The following is a 22,393-nucleotide window of genomic DNA, read 5'->3' as shown; positions in this document are numbered from 1 at the left end:
ACTCATCATATATACAGGGTTTCAGACTGGTATGCTTTTATTTATGTATTTTGAGACACAGTCTCGCTCGGTCACCTAGTCTGGAGTGTGCAGTGGCGCAATCTCAGCTCACTGTAACCTCTAACTACCAGGTTCGAGCAATCCTCCCACCTCAGCCTGCTGAGTAGCTAGGATTACAGGTGTGCAACACCATGCCTGGCTAATTTTTTTTTGTATTTCTAGTAGAGACGGGGTTTCACCATGTTGGCCAGGCTGGTCTCGAACTCCTGACCTCAAGTTATCCACCCACCTTGGCCTCCCAAAGTGCTAGGATTACAGGTGTGAGCCACCATGCCCGGCCTCAGACTGGTATTCTTTATGTAAAGATGAAGTCTGAGCAAAGACTATGCACACATACTTTTTCTCTTCCTTTTAAAATTCCATGCTAAATAATAATGATGGGGAAAGTCTTCGTTATACTCATTACAAGTGTTTCTCTTTTTCCACCATGAATTATAAATTTCCCAAAGGTAAACAACATGGTTAAAATCCTTTCCATAAATCCTAATGAAGATACTTATGATAATGAATATATCACTGATAATAATGGAAAACTTTTACTAAACCTATATTATGTGGTAACAGTTTGAGGTACTTTACATTTATTAATTCATTGACTCTTCACAGCAATCCAATACATACAGCCTGATTATATATACCTAGACATAATTTTTTAAAACACCACTAATGGCCAGGCGCAGTGGCTCACACCTGTAATCCCAGCACTTTGGGAAGCCAAGGCGGGAGGATCATGAAGTCAGGAGTTCGAGAGCAGCCTGGTCAATATGGTGAAACCCTGTCTCTACTAATAATACAAAAATTAGCTGGGCATGGTGGCGCACGCCTGTAATCCCAGCTACTCGGAAGGCTGAGGCAGAAGACTCACTTGAACTTGGGAGGCAGAGGTTGCAGTGAGCCGAGATTGCGCCACTGCCCTCCAGCCTGAGCAACAGAGTGAGACTTGGTCTCAAAAAACAGAACACCACTAATATCTTTAAGAAAAAATAATTGTCCGGACGTGGTGGCTCATGCCTGTAATCCCAGAACTTTGGGAGGCCGAGGCGGGTGTATCACGAGGTCAGGAGTTCGAGACCAGCCTGGCCAACGTAGTGAAACCCTGTCTCTACTAAAATTACAAAACTTAGCCAGGCATGGTTGCATGTGCCTGTAGTCTCAGCTACTAGGGAGGCTGAGGCAGGAGAATCACTTGAACCCAGGAGGCAGCAGTTGTGGTGAGCCGAGATCATGCCACTGCACTCCAGCCTGGACAACAGAGTGAGACTCTGTCTCAAAAAAAAAAAAAAAAAAAAAAAAAAAAAGAGAAGAAAAACAACAACAACAAAAATTAATACCTGGATTGATAAACAACACTTTCATAACAGTGTCACTTTCTAGTATGGCATTGGGATTAGGACTGATGGAAAGGAACAAAACAAGCTCACAAGGAGAAAATGTGGATAATTTTGGCAATTAAAATAAATGTTTTAAAAGTAAAAATGAGCATCCAATGAGGTCAGTTTTTTTTTTTTTTTAACAGAATCTCACTCTGTCCTCCAGGCTGGAGTGCAGAGGCACCATCTCAGCTCACTGCAACCTCCACCTCCCAGGTTCAAGCGATTCTCCTGTCTCAGCCTCCCAAGTAGCTGGGATTACAGGCGCATGCCACCACGTCCAGCTACTTTTTTGTATTTTTAGTAGAGACAGGGTTTCACTGTGTTAGCCAGGATGGCCTCAATCTTCAGACGTTGTGATCTGCCCACCTCGGCCTTCCAAAGTGCTGGGATTACAGGCATGAGCCACTGTGCCCAGCTGAGGTCAGCTTTTATAGCTGCAAAAATTCAGAGGCAACCATAATGGGAATAGTCATTTTAAAGTCATTAAATATATCATGAAAATAAAAAAAATTTATATTTACTGAAATGGCACTCATGAAATCTTTGGCATGATAAAAGCAGTGAAAGGTATGGCATGCATATCATAATTACACTTCCTTAAAAAAGCACAGTATAGCATGATTTTCTCTACCAAACTGAGAATAGCCATCTATAAGTATGATTACAATTAAGTTTGGCTTTCTAGCAAGTTTTTGTTTTGTGATTTTGGCTTGACAATTAAAAATGTAAATTTGTAAAATAAAAAGGCCAGCTGCAGTGGCTCACGCCTGTAATCCCAGCACTTTCGGAGGCCGAGGCGGGTGGATCACCTGAAGTCGGGAGATGGAGACCATCCCGGCTAACATGGTGAAACCCCGTCTCTACTAAAAATACAAAAAATTAGCTGGGTGTTGTGACACATGCCTGTAATCCCAACTACTTGAAAGGCTGAGGCAGAAGAATCGCTTGAACCTGGGAGGTAAAGGTTGTGATGAGCCGCGATTACACCATTGCACTCCAGCCTAGGCAACAAGAGCGAAACTCCGTCTCAATAAAAAAGGAATAAAGCCAAGTGCAATTGCTCACGCCTATAATCCCAGCACTTTGGGAAGCCAAGGCAGGTGGATCACCTGAGGTCAGGAGTTCGAGACTATCCTAACCAACATGGAGAAACCCCATCTCTACTAAAAATACAAAATTAGCAGGGCGTGGTGGCACACGCCTGTGATCCCAGCTACTCAGGAGGCTGAGCCAGGAGAATTCCTTGAAGCCGGGAGGCAGAGGTTGTAGCGAGCCAAGATTACACCACTGTACTCCAGCCTGGGCAACAGAGTGAAACTCCGTCTCAAAAAATATACAAAATAATAATAAAATAAAAAGATTAACACTGACTTCAAAAAGTTAAACCTCCACAAGGAATTTAAAAATATTAAAGGTCACACAATTCAAATGGTGTGACACTGGTGCAAACACAAATACACAGATCAGAAAAGATTGCCCTAAAAACACAAGCAAATATAAACAAGAGTATAATGTGTCACCAAGAAAGCAGAACAAAACAATGAACCAAAGAATTACAGAACAGCTGGCATTGGTATGTGACTGGAGGAGAGAGGGAATGTCAATTTAGACTCCGAATTTATAACCTGGAGTGAAATACATTTGGATACACAATTTAAATACAAAGTTTTAAAAAACCTGTGGAAGACGGTAAGCATCAGACATGATTTTTGGTTTAAAAAATGAGGAAGGTGACAGGGGCTTTAATTTTTATTATTCATTAGTATGAATTCCCTGATGACGAATGAGATCCGAGCCACTACTAAATGCCTTCCCACATTCCTTACAGTTATAGGGCTTTTCACCAGTGTGAATTCTCAGATGTCGAGTAAGGTTTGAGCATTTATTAAAGGCCTTTCCGCATTCATTACATTCATATGGCTTTTCATCCGTATGAATTCTCTGATGCTGGAAAAGTTGTGAGTTCTGAGTAAAGGCCTTCCCACATTCAAGACATTCAAAGGGTTTCTCACCAGCGTGAATTCTCTGATGTTGACGAAGCTGTGAGCTCTGAGTAAAAGCCTTTCCGCATTCCTTACAATCATAGGGTTTCTCACCAGTGTGAATTCTCTGATGATTAGTAAGTGCTGAGCCACTACTAAAGGCTTTGCCACATTCCTTGCACTCATAGGGTTTCTCACCAGTATGAATTCTCTGATGTTGAACAAGCTTTGAGCTCTGGGTAAAGGCTTTGCCACATTCCTTACATTCATAGGGTTTCTCACCTGTATGAATTCGCACATGCTGAAAAAGTTGTGAGCTTTTAGTAAAGGCTTTCCCACATACCTTACATGCATAAGGCTTTTCACCGGTGTGAATTCGCTGATGGTCAATAAGATTTGAGCAATAACTAAAGGCCTTCCCACATTCCTTACATTCATAGGGTTTCTTACCGGTATGGATTCTCTGATGTTGAGAAAGGTATGAGCTACAACTGAAGGCCTTTCCACACTCCTTACATTCAAAGGGTTTTTCGCCAGTATGAATTTTCAGATGCCGAGTAACATGTGAACCACAACTAAAGAATTTCCCACACTCTTTGCATTCATAAGATTTTTCACCAATATGAATTCTCTGATGTTGAATAAATTGTGAGTTCTGACTAAAGGCCTTTCCACATTTCTTACATTCAAAGGGTCTGTCTTCATTATTCATTATTTGCTGGAGAGTAAGGAATGTCTGTTGAATAAATGTGGGCATGTATTCAGGAGTGAATATTTCTTGACTGAAATGCCCATTTGGATATCCCAGTTGTTTTGCAAGGCGGCTTCTATATTCCAAAACATCTCCAAAACTGGAGTACTCAAGGCCATGCTTTGTAAGTCCCATTATCTCCCTCTGGCATAATTCTATTTCATAAACTTCCTTCTTTAGAGATAATAACTTGGTTTCACACATTGATTCCAGATCTGAAAGAAAATAAAATGGTAAATGTTTTTTCCTATTTGTGAAAAGTTAAACTTTTATAATAGAAATGGAAAAATTAAAGAATAGCATCTACTAGGAAATGACACAGGGTTCACAAGGATATCTGTGTTATCTGAAAAAATGGACAAGAAAGACAAATAAATTAGTAAGATAATGCGGGAAGCAGGGGAAGGTAACTATGCAAATAAGTTACTACAATGATACTCAAATACGGATGTGGATCAGAATCACCTGGAAAGGCTGGTAAATATACAATGGTTGGGCTATTTTCCATATTAAAACATGACTAGCCATATATATGATATATGATATACATGTCATATATGATATACCTATATCCATATAAGTATGCATGTGTGTATATACGTATATCATACAATATGTGTAACATGAAGTGGGTCATTTTCTAGCCTCCATTAAAGGTCTCCTGAGAGAAATAAATGCGTACGGGGAAGATTCCTTGGCTCTCAGGTATAATAAAGCCCCACACTGAGCTTCAAAAACACCTGGAATTTCCTGACAGGAGGTCTTTGTTATGCTAATAAGGTAGTTCAAGGTGGGACCTTAGACAGCTTCAGGGTGGGGTCTGATTGCCTGAAACCCTAGCTTGTGATTAGAAGGTTGGGATTTTCAGCTGCCTGATCTCTGAGGAGAGAGAGGCTAGAGATTGAGCGGCCAGGGATTTAATCAATTGTGCCTGTGTAATAAAACCTCAAAAAAAATGCTGAGCAGTAAACTCAGTGGAGCTTTCTGGTTGGTAAACACATTGATGTGATAGGAGCAGGACAAACTGACTCCAAAGGGAGAGGGCATGGAAACTCTGTCCAGTTTCAGATCTTGCTCAAACATGTATCCTTTATAATAAAACTGTAGCTTTAAATACAGAGCTTTCCTGATTTCTATGAGTCACTCTAACAAATTATTGAACCTGAGACCTTGGAAACCCCTTAATTTATTGCTGTTAGCTGGCTGATCTGCAGGTGGCCTGGGGACTCCCAAGACTTGCAGCTGGCATCTGAAGTGAGGACAGTACTATGGAAGACTATGAGGGCTGCACATTCTGAATAGTGTCACAGGTGAACTGCAGTATACCCAGTTGGGGTGGAAACAGAATAAGTTCTTTAATAAAGGATACAGTGGATACAATATGAATGTGGTGGCCGGGCATGGTGGCTCACGCCTGTAATCCCAGCACTTTGGGAGGCCGATGCAGGCAGATCACCTGAGGTCAGGAGCTCCAGACTAGCCTGGCCAGCATGGTGAAACTCCGTCTCTACTAAAAATACAAAAATTAGCCGGACATGGTGGCATGTGCCTGTAATCCCAGCTACTCGGGAGGCTGAGGCAGGAGAACTGCTTGAACCCAGGAGGCGGAGGCTGCAGTGAGCTGAGATCGCGCCACTGCACTACAGCTGGGTGACAGAGTGAGACTCCGTCTCAAAATCAAAAAGAAATTGGTAACCGTGGGTTATTCACATGAGGGAAGAGCTAGATGTAAGTCTAATGTATTGAACTAATTTGATGTAAGTGTGTAAGTGGCAGATAGGGAAACTCAGAATATTTTATATGCTGGGGATTTAATGGAAATATTGTTTGCCTTGGAATTTTGAGATGCTGATCTTATGGGAGAGGAGACTTGCTCATGTACCACCACAGTGAATGAGAGAGAAGACAGCTAAAGTTTAAGGAAGATGGAAAGAAATTAAGACACAGTACAACATACTGCCATAGAAAGATAACAGGAACCAGAACCAGATTGATGAGAGCTGGCTGCCAATTCTGATACTTAATTGTTGTGTGCCACAAGCAATTATTTAACCTCTAAGCTACCATTTCTTCACCTGTAAAAGGGCAATAGTCCTTAACTCATGATTACTGGGGGGTTACAGGAAAACGCATATACATGTTTTGGAGTAAAGTGTTCAGGTATTATTATGAAACAATTTCTTACTAAAAATGGGGATATTAGGCAAATTAAATGGTTTGAAGATATCAAAATGAAGCCTATTGGAGTATCTCGAAACAGGAAGAGGGAATTAATTCCAACACAATCTTTTTCCTCCTATCTCTATATGATCTTGCAATAACTTTTTTTGAAACGGAGTCTCACTCTGTCACCAGCCTGGAGTGCAGTGGTGCGATCGCAGCTCACTGCAACCTCTGACTCCAGGGTTCAAGCAATTCCCCTGCCTCAACCTTCCGCGTAGCGGGGACTACAGGCATGCACCACCACGCCCGTCTAATTTTTTGTATTTTAGAAGAGATGGGGTTTCACCATGTTGGCCAGGATGGTCTTGATCTTCTGACCTTGTGATCCACCCACCTCGGCCTCCCAAAGTGCTGGGATTACAGGCGTGAGCCACCGTGCCCGGCAGATCTTGCAGTAACTTTTATCTAGTTAAGCTCCCAAGTAAAGTTTTAAAACTGCCCTCTTCTGTTTTCCACTGCCAATGTCATCTTCCAAAGCAGAATCAACTCTTTATCCAGACCAGTGAAGTAGCCTCCTCAACCAGTCTCCCCACCAAGCTCTCTCACCCTTTAATCTATTCAGGGAATAATATCATTTGGCTTAGGCTTCCACAGCTCAAAGTCCAAACTCCTCACAATCTCCTGCAAAGGCTGAATGCTGTGGTTCCTGCCTGTCTGTCCAAACCCTGACTCACACTCCACTCCTACTTGATCCTGGGGCCCACCAACACAGGCTTTTAGTCTTTCAAACACACCAAGCTTTTCCCCATCAGAGCCTTCACAGGGATTCTTCTCTCTGCCTGGAGTTTTATTCTTTAGTAAAACATTAAACAAGACCTAGTGGCAAGCCTAGTACTACAATAATTCTGAAGTAGGAATGAGCATAAATATTTCAATATGCCTACAATAACAGTAACATAATATGAACGTATCTGTGATTTCCATTAATGTCAAAGTCACAGGAACGACTACTACTACTACTACTATGGTTTGTCCCATACACCATGATAGGAAGAAATGTTATATCTCAATTAGAGGTTATTAAATATAAAGACGTATTTTTGAGCTGGGCACAGTGGCTCATGCCTGCAATCCCAGCACTTCAGGAGGCCGAGGCAGGTGAATCACAAGGTCATGAGTTCAAGACCAGCTTGGCCAATATGGTGAAACCCCATCTCTACTAAAAATACAAAAATTAGCCGGGCACACTGGCAGGCTCCTGTAATCCCAGCTACCCAGACAGCTGAGGCAGGAGAATTGCTTGAACCTCGGGGGTGGAGGTTGCAGTGAGCCGAGATCACACCACTGCACTCAAGCCTGGATGACAGAGTGAGACTGTCTCAAAAAAAAAAAAAAAAAAAGAAAAGATGTATTTTTGATTCTCATCCAAGTTCATGGACTCCCTGAATTCTACCTAAAGGAATCCAAAGTTAGGAACCCCTAGAGCAAGAATGATCCTTTACAAACATGATCACGTCACTCTGCTAAATCATTCAATGGATTTACACCTCATTTGGAATAAAATTCAAGGTCCACAAGACCCAAAATCATCTACAGGTACATCTAATTCTCACCCTGACCTGCACCCAGCATGCAAACACTCATAAGCCTGCTACTTTCCTGATCTCCTCTTCTACAATTCCCGCTTTGCTCATTCAATTTCAGCCACAATGGTGGCTGCCAAAAAGCTCTGAACTCGAGTGCTTGGTTCTTCCTGTTCCCTTTGCCTGAATCTGTCCTAGCAGATATTTATATTACCTGTTCCCTCACTTCATTCAAGTCTTTACTAAAAGAACACCTCATCAGAGGCCTTCTCTAGCCTCTCTTCATAGCACTTATATATCACCCACCACCTGACATTTCATATACACATGGACATATAGTAATATAGAACTACAACATATTAATATATGATATGCTATTTATACTATACCAATATATTAGTTACATATAAATACAAATGATATATAATTCCAAAAATATATTTATATATTATATAATATTAATGTCAAGCTAATATTGTTTTATGCATATATACTTGACATTCATTTTATTTTCTGCTATGGTTTGAATGTCTCTCCTTCAAAATTCAGCTGTTGCCAATGTGATAGTAGTAAGAGGTGGAGGCCGGACACAGTGGCTCAAGCCTTTAATCCTAGTACTTTGGTAGGCCCAGGTGGGTGGCTCACTTGAACCCAGGAGTTAGAGACCAGCCTGGACAACAACGCGAAACCCTGTCTCTACAAAAAATAAAAAAATTAGCTGGGCGTGGTGATGTCTGCCTGTGGTCCCAGCTACTCGGGAGGCTGAGGTGGGAGGATCACCCGAGCCCGGGAGGTTGAGGCTGTGGTGAGCCATGATCCTGCCGTTGCACTCCAGCCTGCGTGACAGAGTGAGACTCTGTCTCAAAAAAAAAAAAAAAATTCCAAAAACAAAGAGGTGGGGTCTTTAAGAGATGATCGGGCTTTGAGGATCCATCCCTCAAGAATGGGTTTGGGTGCTCTTATGAAGGGGCTTGATGGAAGGAGTTGGCTCTCTTGCTCCTAGTGCCTTCTGCCACACGAAGATGCAAGAAGGCCCTCGTCAGATGCCAGTGCCTTGATCTTAGAATTCTTAGCCTCCAGATCTATGAGAAAATAAATTTCTGTTCTTTATATATTACTTAATGTGAGGTATTCTGTTGTAACAGCACAAAATGGACTAAGACATTTTCTCTCTTACCCTCTAGAATGTAGGCTTCAGAAGTGCAGAACTTTAGAATGCCTTCATGAATACTATAGTCCCAGCCCTTGGACCAATGCTTGGTGCATAGTAATACTCAATAGTACTCTTCTGGTTCTCCTACTTCATCCCAAATCTCTCCTGCTCTGCCACCTCTTCCTGTTTAATATAGGCACACATTCTTTTTTTTTTCTTGGCCCCAACAATATCTCTATACATGGTGACTGCAGTCACTTCCAAGGCTCCACCTATACTTCAATAGGGATTAATTCCACTTCTACATAGTTAGCCTTTGACTTTCTGCTAAACTCTTTATCTCATTTCTCTTTTATACTACTCTACTTTGTGGAAGTCATATATGTATATATTTTAGCACCACTTTTGGACCTTGAGTTCGTAAAGGTAACATAATCAGTAAACTGTAGCACCTGGAAGATTCCCTTACACAAACCAGGGAATTAAAAAAAGTTCGATAAAGGAAACATTGAAGACAGTCTGATAAAACAGGTCACTGACAGGCAGCTATAATGAAGACCAGTACTTGGGCAAGATGTGTGTGTGCGTGTGCGTGTGTGTGTATATTCACCTGTGTGTATACAGATGCAATTCCATCATTTTGGGGAGTGGTAGTAGAAAACACCTGCACAAGTTTAAAAAATGCAGAAGAGGGGCCGGGCACAGTGGTTCATGCCTGTAATCCCAGCACTCTGGGAGGCTGAGGTGGGTGAATCAGGAGTTTGAGACCAGCCTGGCCAATATGGTGAAACCCCATCTCTACTAAAAATACAAAAATTAGGTGGGCATGGTGGCACGTGCCTGTAGACCCAGCTACTCAGGAGGCTGAGGCAGAAGAATAGCTTGAACCCAAGAGGCAGAGGTTGCAGTGAGCCGAGATCATGCCACTGCACTCCAGCCTGAGCAACAGAGCGAGACTCCGTCTCAAAAAAAAAAAAAAAAAAAAAAAATGCAGAAGAGGAAGAAAAAGAATTAGCCAGGCATGGTGGCACATGGCTACGGTCTCAGCTACTTGGAAGGCTGAGGCAGGGAGACTGCCTAAGCCCAGAAGTTTGAGCCTACAATGAGTTACGATCATGTCACTGTACTCCAGCCTGCGTGACAGAGCCAGGCCCTTAAAAAAAAACAAAAAAACAAAAAAACAGAGAGAGAGTAAAAGAAGCTAGCATACAGCTGAATCTAAAATATGGGTAAAAGAGGGTTTTTTTTAGAGGAGAAGTGAAAGGTACCTTCTACTTGAAATTAAGAGGAGAGTTGGAGAGGAGTAGTAGAAAGAGTGGTAAGTGAGGAAAAGGGCGAAACAGGTTACTTAACAACTATGCTAAAAGGACTTCATTTGCTACACTGGCCTAGTTTCTTAATGGGAGCTTCAGAGACAATATCTCAAAGGTGCTGTTTCCTCCTGACCGGCTGAGTTCTGACCTGTCATGCCTTTCTCCTGTCCAGTCATTTCTCACTTACCTGAACACAGGCCTCTTGTAAGCTCTCTGCCAACCATCCAGGGCTCTTTCCCTTGTTCCAATAAGGAGATCACTTGAGGCTTAGGAGTGTAAAGTCCTGCTCACAAGAAAAGATATGGAATATGGTTATGCTGTGGGTAAATGAGATCCAGTCCCTTGATGATCAAGGAAGAGATGCCACTACAGGAACAGCCAAAGAAAGATGAAGACGAAGCCTCAACCACAGCCCACTGGAGTTGCCCATTTCCCATTCTTCCTTTTCATTTCAGCTCAAACCATTTGTTTGGTAATAAAGAATAGAAATTCAGCCAGTAACTTGAGAAGCAGCTGAGAAATTCACTGTAGAAGAAGCAGACATTCCAGAGGAGAACTGGGAATCACTGGTACGGATGCCCTTACCCATTGAAACCAGATTGCTGTAGTTCTCCAACATCACATCTCTGTATAAGTCCCTCTGAACAGGGTCCAGGCAGTCCCACTCCTCCTGAGAGAAGTCTATGGACACATCACTGAACATCACTGATCCCTGAAACAATAAACATACGTCTTACTTGTGTAATTAAAAAAATATATCAGCGACTACTGTGCTTGTACTGTGGGGTAATACAAAATGAGTAGGCCGGGCGCGGTGGCTCAAGCCTGTAATCCCAGCACTTTGGGAGGCCGAGACGGGTGGATCACGAGGTCAGGAGATCGAGACCATCCTGGCTAACACGGTGAAACTCCGTCTCTACTAAAAAAATACAAAAAACTAGCCGGGCGAGGTGGCGGGTGCCTGTAGTCCCAGCTACTCGGGAGGCTGAGGCAGGAGAATGGCGTGAACCCGGGAGGCGGAGCTTGCAGTGAGCTGAGATCCGGCCACTGCACTCCAGCCTGGGCGACAGAGTGAGACTCCGTCTCAAAAAAAAAATAATAAATAAATACAAAATGAGTAATTATATTGGTGTCACTGAGAACCTGTATCTTTAGATCTCAGAAACAGATGCAAGAGTAGGAAGTTTATATTAAATTCCTGACTCTGTCCATTGAAAAGGACTAGAAATGATGACTTACCTAGTAGCAACGAGCATCCCTAGTGTCTAGATTGTGGTTTCTTTTCTTTACTTTTTTTTTTTTTATTTTTTTTTTATTTTTTTTTTTGAGACGGAGTCTCACTCTGTCACCCAGGCTGGAGTGCAGTGGCCGGATCTCAGCTCACTGCAAGCTCCGCCCCCCGGGTTCACGCCATTCTCCTGCCTCAGCCTCCCGAGTAGCTGAGACTACAGGCGCCCGCCACCTCGCCCGGCTAGTTTTTTGTATTTTTTAGTAGAGACGAGGTTTCACCGTGTTAGCCAGGATGGTCTCGATCTCCTGACCTCGTGATCCACCCGTCTCGGCCTCCCAAAGTGCTGGGATTACAGGCTTGAGCCACCGCGCCCGGCCACTTTTTTTTTTTTTTTGAGACAGAATTTCGCTTTTGTCACCCAGGTTAGAGTGTAGTGGCGTGATCTCCGCTCACTGCAACCGCCTCCTGGGTTCAAGTAATTCTCCTGCCTGAGCCTCCTGAGTAGCTGGGATTACAGGCACGTACCACCACACCTGGCTAATTTTTGTATTTTAAGTAAAGACAGGGTTTCACCATGTTGGCCAGGCTGGTCTCAAACTCCTAATCTCAGGTGATCCACCCGCCTCGGCCTCCCAAAGTGCTGGGATTATGGTGTGAGCCACTGCACCCAGCCTAGATTGTGGTTTCTAAGTATCATTTTCAAATAAAAGAAAACAAGGTTCTTTGGGAAAAGAATTAATTTCATGAAATCCACAAGAGCAAATTTTACAAAATGCACAGGATGAGTCTGAACGTCTTGTTATACCAAAAAGCAAGAAAGCAACCAAAAACTGTTAGGATGATGCTGATAAGACTAGAGGCCACCTTGAAGACACTCCCACTGGCCAACACTGTTACAACTCGCATATCAAATTATTATAATTTTTTTTGTAATAGGATTTATAAATTTAGGATTTGAAAATCTTACAAAAGTTATCTTAAGCCACATTAAATAATTCTATCTTGACAATGACATTGCAAAACTAATAAAATGAAGATACTAGAGATATTACGTAAAAAGTACAGGGAGATGAGGCACATGTTGGGGGAAATCTAGAGAAAATGTGGTATTTGGGTATTTAGATTTTTTTTTTTTTTTTTTTTTTGAGACGGAGTCTGGCTCTGTCGCCCAGGCTGGAGTGCAGTGGCCGGATCTCAGCTCACTGCAAGCTCCGCCTCCCGGGTGTACGCCATTTTCCTGCCTCAGCCTCCCAAGTAGCTGGGACTATAGGCGCCCGCCACCTCGCCCGGCCAGTTTTTTTGTATTTTTTAGTAGAGATGGGGTTTCACTGTGTTAGCCAAGATGGTCTCGATCTCCTGACCTTGCAATCCGCCCATCTCGGCCTCCCAAAGTGCTGGGATTACAGGCTTGAGCCACCGCGCCCAGCCTAGACGTTTTATTTGTATTTTTGTTTCATTAGCAACTAATGCTTGAGGCATCTATTTAATAAAATAGATGTGGGCCGGGCGCAGTGGCTCACGCCTCTAATCCCAGCACTTTGGGAGGCCGAGGTGGGCGGATCACCTGAGGTCGGGAGTTCGAGACCAGCCTGACCAACATGGAGAAATCCCGTCTTTACTAAAAATACACAATTAGCCGGGCATGGTGGCGCATGCCTGTAATCCCAGCTACTTGGGAGGCTGAGGTAGGAGAATCGCTTGAACCTGGGAGGCAGAGGTTGTGGTGAGCAGAGATCGCACCACTGCACTCCAGCCTGGGCGACAAAAATGAAACTCCATCTCAAAAAAATAAATAAATAAAATAAAAAAATAATAAAATAGACGTGTATTTTCTTTAATAAAAAGAAAGCTTCTTCCCCTCCTCAATGTAGAAATTGGAACAAAGATATGCCAAACCCCTATTAAGACATTTCCCATGGGATTAAAAAATCCCAGGCCAGGCGCGGTGGCTCACGCTTATAATCCCAGCACTTTGGGAGGTCAACACGGGGGGATCACGAGGTCAGGAGTTCGAGACCAGTTTGACCAACATGGTGAAACCCCGTCTCAACTAAAAATACAAAAATTAGCCAGGCATGGTGGCGTGAGCCTGTAGTCCCAGCTACTCAGGAGTCTGAGACAGGAGAATCGCTTGAACCTGGGAGACGGAGGTTTCAGTTATCCAAGATTGCACCACTGCACTTCAGCCTGGGCAAGAAAGCGAGACTCTATATCAAAAAAAATGAAGTGGTGTAATCCTAGCACTTTGGGAGGCTGAGGCGGGCGGATCATGAGGTCAGGAGATTAAGACCATACTGGCTAACATGGTGAAATCTCGTCTCTACTAAAAATACAAAAAACTTAGCCGGGCGGAGTGGCAGGCCTGTAATCCCAGCACTTTGGGAAGCCAAGGCAGGTGGATCATGAGGTTAGGAGTTCAAGACCAGTTTGGCCAACATGATGAAACCCCATCTCTACTCAAACTACAAAAAAATTAGCTGGGCATGGTGGCGGGCGCCTGTAATTCCAGCTACTCGGGAGGCTGAGGCAGAGAATTGCTTGAACCTGGGAGGTGGAGGCTGCAGTGAGCTGAGATTGTGCCACTGCACTCCAGCCTGGGCAACAGAGCTAGACTCCGTCTGAAAAAAAAGAAAAGAAAAAGAAAAAAAAAATTTTGAGGAAAAAAGGAAAATGTCTTACTTATACAAAAAATACTAATTAGTTTTGTCAATAATTTATCTGACCAAAACGAAAATAGTTAATGTTTATCAAATAAGTAAAAAGTCAGTAATAATAGTGTTACAACTTCTGAAAAAATTCATAAAATTGAAAAACAGAGAAAAATTTCTCAGGCCATCAATTTTTCTCCCTTATTAAGGGAGAAAAAAGGTCTTCATGATTCTGCTAAAAGACCTCACCTAACAATGCAAGGGGTAGTCAGGGAATGTCTTAAATCTCTGTCCCATTGATGAATCATCCCCTTTTGCTTGTCCTATGCAGGAAGACTATTTATGGTCACGTTACACAGCAGCTACATGACCTGGTATAACACAACTATAATCAGTTTGCTTGTGCCTGACGCAAAAGTTCTCAACTCTTGGTCTGTGTTATGTCCAAAGCTATCCTTCATCTAATACATTCTAAACTACCCCCATGTGATCTTAGAGCATCAATCAAAGCTACAAAAAAGATATATGTAAAGTTATTTTATTTTTATTTTTTTGAGATGTCGCCCAGGCTGGAGTACAGTGGCGTGATCTTGGCTCACTGCAATCTCTGCCTCCCAGGTTCAAGGATTCTCCTGCCTCAGCCTCCTGAGTAGCTGGGACTACAGGAATGTGCCACCATGCCTGGCTTATTTTTTGTGTTTTTAGTAGAGATGGGGTTTCACCATGTTGGCCAGCCTAGTCTCTAACTCCTGACCTCAGGTGATCTGCTCGCCTCCACTTCCCAAAGTGCTGAGATTACAGGCGTGAGCCACTGCGCCTGGCCTTTTACAAATTCTTTAATAATTATTTTTCTGGTGGTAGAATTTTCTACAATATAGATATTAGTGGATAAGACTTAAAAGGTTATTCTGTGCTCTGATGGTGTGATCTAAATGACTTATGCATTGGCTGAACCATTGTAAACATCCATTATCACTATCCTTAATTCTGAGATAAAGAAAACTTGATGATTCACAGAAATTCCTTACAATCCAAACTTCCTTGTCAACCTAAAATTGGACTTCTCTCCAGGATGTTCTTACAGAGTTGCAGAGATCTGTATCAGCCACCAACCCCATGATCCCCAAAGCTGCCTAAACCAGATTTTGCAACAATCCAACATTTGGAACTACCAGCACCACATTTCATCCTATCTTACTGGAGAATGCTACTCTGTACAGATAATCTTGGCTTTTCTATATTCCCATCTAAGTAACTCACACCTTCAACTCATCAAATAATGGTCCAGACAGGGTAAGTTCATTTTACGAATCTATTCTTGCTTCCTTGAGATACTTCATCCCCTATCATAGTCCTTGGGAAAGAGTTGAAAAAAAAAGATGCATAGGTATTTACGGAATGAAAATATTAATGCTGGTTGATTTATAAAAATAAAAGAGATACTTAGACATGGTATAGAATTATCTAGCTAAGAAGAAATGGGGATCAGGATTCTGAAGGGGAACTCTGTTAGCCAGAAATGTCAGGATAAGGAAAGCAATTGCTCATGTCTTTTTTTAAAAAAAGAAACCAAATGTCAGGAAGGGAAGAAAAAGCATCAACTCACCTCAGCCATGGCTTCCAGTACTGCAGACGGTTAGTCTTCCTTGCGGCTGTTCTCCTGAAAAAGGATAGTGTTCTGAGATTGCGTGACTGGGGAAGTAAAACCCTCTAGAAATCACCCCAGAGGCCAGATAAAACTACCTCCATACTTCTTGGTCTTAAGATATAACTCTAGTTAGTGGGAATATGGAACAAATCCTACTCCTTCCTTAACCCTACAAACCCCAGGCTTTAGCTGCAGCAAGATGGATCCTGGGTAACTGGATCCAAGGGAAGACAAGGACCCAGATTCATTCTCCCTCATGCAAACAACCTAAGTTCCCGCCTTAGCCAAGGGATTCGGGCCAGACCTTGTCCCACCTCAGTGATGTTGCTCTGAATCCACGATTGAGCTACTATGGCCTGCCCTGAGCTACTGACCTACTATGACCCAAGACTGAGCTATCATGACCTCCTTTGCAGCCCTCATGTCCCCAAACTAGACTCATACAAATGGTGCCTTTTGGCCAGGAACACAGTGCACTCAGATCAGAAAGACCAAAGACTTCCCTAATCAAGTCTTTTTGTTTCTCAACCCTAAAAAAGTCAACTTCCCTCACCACATGCACACACACAACACCCGCATCCACCCCTAAACACAAAGGGATGCACGGGGTACTAAGTCTTCTAGCTCTGTTTTATTTAAATATATATATATGCTTGTAATACCAGCTACTTGGAAGGCTGAGGCACAAGAATCCCTTGAACCCGGGAGGCAGAGGTTGCAGTGAGCCGAGATTGTGCCATTGCACTCCAACTTGGGTGACAGGGTAAGACTCTGACTCAAAAAAAAAAAAAAAATGGCTGGGCCCAGTGGCTCACACCCGTAATCTCAGCACTTTGGGAGGCTGAGGCAGGTGGATCACCTGAGGTCAGGAGTTAAAGACCAGCCTGACCAACATGGAGAAACCTGTTTCTACTAAAAAAAAAAAAAATTAGCCAGGCATGGTGGCACATGCCTGTTATCCCAGCTACTTGGGAGGCTGAGGCAGGAGAATTGCTTGGAGGTTGCAATGAGCCGAGATTGTGCCACTGCACTCCAGCCTGGGCAACAAGAACGAAACTCTGTCTCAAAAAAAAAAAAAAAGAAATTCAATCTTTTGCTGTTGCCAAAAGGTGAGGCTGTTTTTAAAAATATCTGTGCTCAAAGGACTCCTTTTAAGAGTCTCCTGAAAGGTGATCCCATTAGCCAACGAATGAAAACTTAGCACAACAATAAACAGAATACTTCTGCCACTCCACCAGACTATGATAGTCTTTAACAGATATCAGTCAATCGAAATAGCTGTGAAATGCTCTAAGTCTACAATAACATGTAAGAAAAAAATTGTTTTAAAGTACACAAAAAAGGTAGGTGGATAAAAGTGGTTTTTTTTACATACAATAATTAGAGAGTGATTATCTATGTGTTTTTTTCTCATCCTGTTTTTTATAGTTCCAGTATTTGCGGCTTGTTTCCATCTATACAAGATAAAAAGAATAAACTCAGGAAGTTTGAAAAAGCCAGTTAGTCCCAGAAAAAGGAAAAACTGTACCAAAGTCAGAGGACCCATCACAACAGTGGCCTCACACAATATCCCAAGATAGGAGATTCACTGCAGTTAGTACACATACACAAAACCAAGGATAGAAATGGGATACAATAAAATAACAAATTAGCCAAATGTTCCAAAAGAGAGCTTAAAGCTTATGGCATACTGTGGGCGGCAAGCCAACCAGGTGTTAAGGCAAGAGACCTAGGGTACAAGCTGTTTTAGTATAATACACAAAATATATAGAATAAAAATAGTTGTACCAAAACCAAATTATAATTATATATAAATATTATTAATCATTAGTTTGTAGCATTACTCTTTATTCCAATAATAATCTTTGCGCTACAATTATAACCTATAAAAACCCAGGTCATACAGAGATAGAAACTAAAGGAACACGGTACAGAGATAAAAACTAAAGGGACACGGTAAAAAAGGGCCCAAACAAAATCGTGAGCCCTCTGTTATGCCCAGACAGGGCCACTAGAGGGCTTCTTGGTCTAGCGGCAGCACCAGTGCCTGGGTAGGCACCCGTTACTTAACAGACTGGGAAAACGAGTCCCCCTTTCTCCGGAGGAGTTAAAACACACTGCTCCACCACCTCTCGTAAAAGGCCTGACATCAGTCAGGCCCGCCCACAGCCATCCAGAGGCCTAACCGTCTCCCTGTGATGCTGTGCTTCAGCAGTCACGCCCATGGTCTGCTTTCATGTTCTGCCCTGTACACCTGGCTCCGCCCTCTAAATAACAGTAACGAAATTAGTAAAAGTACTAAAGTCTTTAAAATACATTAAAAAAAATAATGATGTAAACTGTCCCCTCTCTCTCTCTCTGCCTCGGCGACCAAATAGGGAAGGGCCCCCTGTCCGGTGGACACATGACTCGCGTGACCTTACCTATCATTGGAGATTACTCTCACTCCATACCCTGCCCCTTTGCCTTATACACAATAAATAACAGCGTGACCAGGCATTCGGGGCCACTACCAGTCTCCGTGTCTTGGTGGTAGCTGTTCCCCAGGCTCAGCTGTCTTTTGTTCTCTTTGTCTTGTGTCTTTATTTCTACAATCTCTCGTCTCCACACACAAAGAGAAAAACCCACAGGTCCTGTAGGGCTGGACCCTACACATACTCAACGTATTATCACCTAGGAAGTAAACATTCTCTTAACAATATTAAACCCCTAATAATTACATAGTGATATTAATAAGGGAGATTTAAGTTTTTTAAAAATGCCTGGCTGGGTACAGCGGCTCATGCCTGTAATCCCAGCACTTTGGGAGGCTGAGGAGGGCAGATCACGACGTCAACAGGTCAAGACCATCCTGGCCAACGTGGTGAAACTCTGCCTCTACTAAAAATACAAAAATTAGCTGGGTGTGGTGGCGGGTGCCTGTAATCCCAGCTACTTGGGAGGTTGAGGTAGGAGAATCAGGAGGCCAAGGTTGCAGTGCACTGAGATCATGCCACTACACTCCAGCCTGGCAACAGAGCAAGACTACATCTCAAGAATAAATAAATAAGATTTTAAAATACCACTAGCCCAGGTCAATGTATCTTAAGAACAGGGGGATGAGCTGTAGTGAAACTGCAGACCATGCAAAAATTTAAAGCACATATCTTGTCCAATAAATGAACTGACTTACAAAAATTAAAATCTATATATATATATATATATGTGTATATATATATATATATTTTTTTTTTTTTTTTTTTTTTTGAGACGGAGTCTCGCTGTGTCTCCCAGGCTGGAGTGCAGTGGCGTGATCTCGGCTCACTGCAAGCTCCGCCTCCCGGGTTCACGCCATTCTCCCGCCTCAGCCTCCCAAGTAGCTGAGACTACAGGCGCCCGCCACCACGCCCGGCTGGTTTTTTGTATTTTTAGTAGGGACGGGGTTTCACCATGTTAGCCAGGATAGTCTCGATCTCCTGACCTTGTGATCCACCCGCCTCGGCCTCCCAAAGTGCTGGGATTACAGGCTTGAGCCACCGCGCCCGGCCTTAAAATCTATATTAAAAATAGAAACTTACATGTCTGATGAAGTATAAAAAGAGACTCAGTCTCATGATCAACAGCTTAGGAAACTTAAATGCACATTACTAAGTGAAAGAAGCCAATTCAAAAGACTACATACTGTATGATTACAACATTCTGGAAAAGGCAAAACTATGGAGACAATAAAAAGATTAGGAGCTGACAGGGAGGGAGGATCAGTCAGGGCAGAGGCCTTTTAGAGCAATGGAATTAATATGCATGACATCATAATGGAGATACATGTCATTATACATTTGTCCAAACCCATGGATGTATAACACCAGGAGTGAACCCTAATGTAAACTATAGACTCAGTGATAATGATGTGTCCACATGGGTTCATGAGTTGTAATAAATGTACCACTCTGATGGGGAACGTTGATGATGGGGGAGACCATACATGTGCGGGTGAAAGAGGCATATGGGAAATCTCTGTACCTTCTGCTCAATTTTACTGTGAATCTAGAAGCACCCTAAAAAATAAAGCATATTAAAACAAATAACAACAAAAAAGTAAGTTCTGTCACATGCTACATGTTTGAACCCTGAGGACATTATGCTAAGTCAGGGATTTAAGCAATGTATTTAAAATAACTGGTGGCTCAAAGAATAAATTGCAATGGAAGTTAAAAATATTTTATCAGGTAAGGGGATCGAGACCATCCTGGCCAACACGGTGAAACCCCATCTCTACTAAAATACAAAAAAAACAAATTAGCTGGGCGTGGTGGTGAGCATCTGTAGTCCCAGCTACTTGGGAGGCTGAGGCAGGAGAATCACTTGAACCCAGGAGGCAGAGGCTGCAGTGAGCTGAGATCGTGCCATTGCACTCCATCCTGGTGAGAGAGCAAGACTCCTTTGCAAAAAAAAAAAAAAAAAAAAAAATTGGCTGGGTGTGGTGGCTCACGCCTGTAATCACAGCACTTTGGGAGGCCGAGGCAGGTGGATCACAAGGTCAAGGAGATCGAGACCCTATCTGTACTAAAAATACAAAAAATTAGCTGGTGGTGTGGTGGTCGCCTGTAGTCCCAGCTACTCCAGAGGCTGAGGCAGGAGAATGACGTGAACCTGGGAGGCGGAGTTTGCAGCGAGCTGAGATCGCACCACTGCATTCCAGACTGGGAGAGAGAGTGAGACTCCGTCTCAAAAAAAAAAAAAAAAAATGTAAACTGAATGATAATAAAAAATAACACATCAAGGTAATTTATCAAAGCATTTAACTAATTCATTATTATATTGTATCCCATTACTACTTGGATTATTGTGTGTGTCTACTGACTAACTGCAGTGAATCCTCTTTCTATCTTGAGGTATTGTGATTAGAAAGAAGCCAGTCACAAAAAGACAAATACTATTATATATGATTCCACTTACAGAGGTATCTACGGTAGTCAAACTCATAGAAACAGAAAGTAGAACGGTGGCTGCCAGGGGCTGGGGAAAGAGGGAAATGGGACATTGTAGCTTAATAGTTATAATTCAGTTTGCAAGATGAAAAAGTTCTAAAGATTTGTTGTACAACAATACGAATATACTTAACACTGGAATATACATTTAAAAATGACTAGCTTGGTGTGGTGGTTCACACCTGTAATCCCAGCACTTTGGGAGGCCAAAGCGGGTGGATCACCTGAGGTCAGGAGTTTGGGACCAGCCTGACCAACATGGAGAAACCCCGTCTCTACTAAAAATACAAAATTACCTGGGCTTGGTGGCACAGGCCTGTAATCCCAGCTACTTGGGAGGCTGAGGCAGGAGACCACTTGAACCTGGGGGGTAGAGGCTGCAGTGAGCCGAGATCGCACCATTGCACTCCAGCCTAGGCAACAAGAGCAAAACTCCATCTCAAAAAAAAAAAATATTAAGATGGCTGGGCATAGTGGCTCATGCCTATAATCCCAGCACTTTGGGAGGCCAAGGCAGGCGATTATGAGGTCAAGAGTTCAAGACCAGCCTGACCAACATGGTAAAATCCCGTCTCTACTAAAAATACAAATTAGCCAGGCGTGGTGGCACGCACCTGTAATCCCAGCTACTCAGGAGGCTGAGGCAAGAGAATAGCTTGAACCCGGGAGGCAGAGGTTGCAGTGAGCTGCGATCATGCCACTGCACTCCAGCCTGGGTGACAGAGTGAGACTCCATCTCAAAAAAAAAAAAAAAAAAAGATTAAGATGGTAAACTTTATATCGTGTTTTATACCACAATTAAAATGTAAACAAAATCACTAAAAGAAAAAAGCAAGCCAGGCATGATGGCATGTTGTCTGTAGTCCCAGCTACCTGGGAGGCTGTGGTGGGAGAATCACTGGAGCCCGGGAGGTCGAGTTTGCAGTAAGCTGTGACTGCGCCACTGCACTCCAGCCTGGGTAAGAGAGTGAGAGACCCATCTCTAAAAAAAAGAAAAAAACAAAAAACCAGAAAAATTTACATGTTCGATGAAGTATAAAAAGGGACCCGGTAAAATGATCAGTGGCTCAGATTCCAATGAGCTTATTTTGTGGAACCAAGTCCCAGGTACCAAACGCTAATTAATTGAGCCCTCGTCTTTTTTTTTTTTTTTTGAGACGGAGTCTTGCTCTGTCACCCAGGCTGGAGTGCAGTGGCCGGATCTCAGCTCACTGCAAGCTCCTCCTCTCGGGTTCACGCCATTCTCCTGCCTCAGCCTCCCAAGTAGCTGGGACTACAGGCACCCGCCACTTCGCCCGGCTAGTTTTTTGTATTTTTTAGTAGAGACGGGGTTTCACGGTGTTAGCCAGGATGGTCTCGATCTCCTGACCTCATGATCCGCCCGTCTCAGCCTCCCAAAGTGCTGGGATTACAGGCTTGAGCCACCGCGCCCGGCCGAGCCCTCAGTATTTAAATTAAGTCTGTTGTTGGTTTAATTTTCCTATTATCAGATATGGGCAATTTTTATGTTACCTCATATTT

General features: G+C 42.9%; 1 protein-coding gene across 14 annotated transcripts in view; it reads right to left on the bottom strand.

The window, feature by feature from the left end:
* Nucleotides 1-3,164: 3,164 nt before the first annotated feature.
* The window catches only part of LOC105495440 (zinc finger protein 383), a 33,859-nt gene continuing 14,630 nt past the window's right edge, over nt 3,165-22,393 (bottom strand). For 10 of the 14 annotated variants that reach the window (XM_011765003.3, XM_024797175.2, XM_071086504.1 and 7 more), the window contains 4 exons: nt 15,864-15,917; nt 10,964-11,090; nt 10,566-10,661; nt 3,165-4,381 (listed from right to left, as the gene is read on the bottom strand). In XM_011765003.3, the coding sequence (XP_011763305.2) occupies nt 3,186-4,381; nt 10,566-10,661; nt 10,964-11,090; nt 15,864-15,872 (1,428 nt within the window). In that variant the 5' untranslated portion in view covers nt 15,873-15,917 and the 3' untranslated portion in view covers nt 3,165-3,185. Of the gene's footprint in view, nt 4,382-10,565; nt 10,662-10,963; nt 11,091-15,863; nt 15,918-18,328; nt 19,055-19,462; nt 20,342-20,534; nt 20,555-20,840; nt 20,901-22,393 lie in introns of those variants that run through there. The other 4 variants (XM_071086503.1, XM_071086506.1, XM_071086507.1 and 1 more) reach the window with 4 other exon arrangements.

Source organism: Macaca nemestrina, chromosome 20 (assembly GCF_043159975.1).
Source record: "Macaca nemestrina isolate mMacNem1 chromosome 20, mMacNem.hap1, whole genome shotgun sequence".
Lineage (NCBI taxonomy): Eukaryota > Metazoa > Chordata > Mammalia > Primates > Cercopithecidae > Macaca > Macaca nemestrina.
The sequence above is the reverse complement of the archived record's forward strand: the minus strand, read 5'-3'. Positions and strand labels throughout refer to the sequence as shown.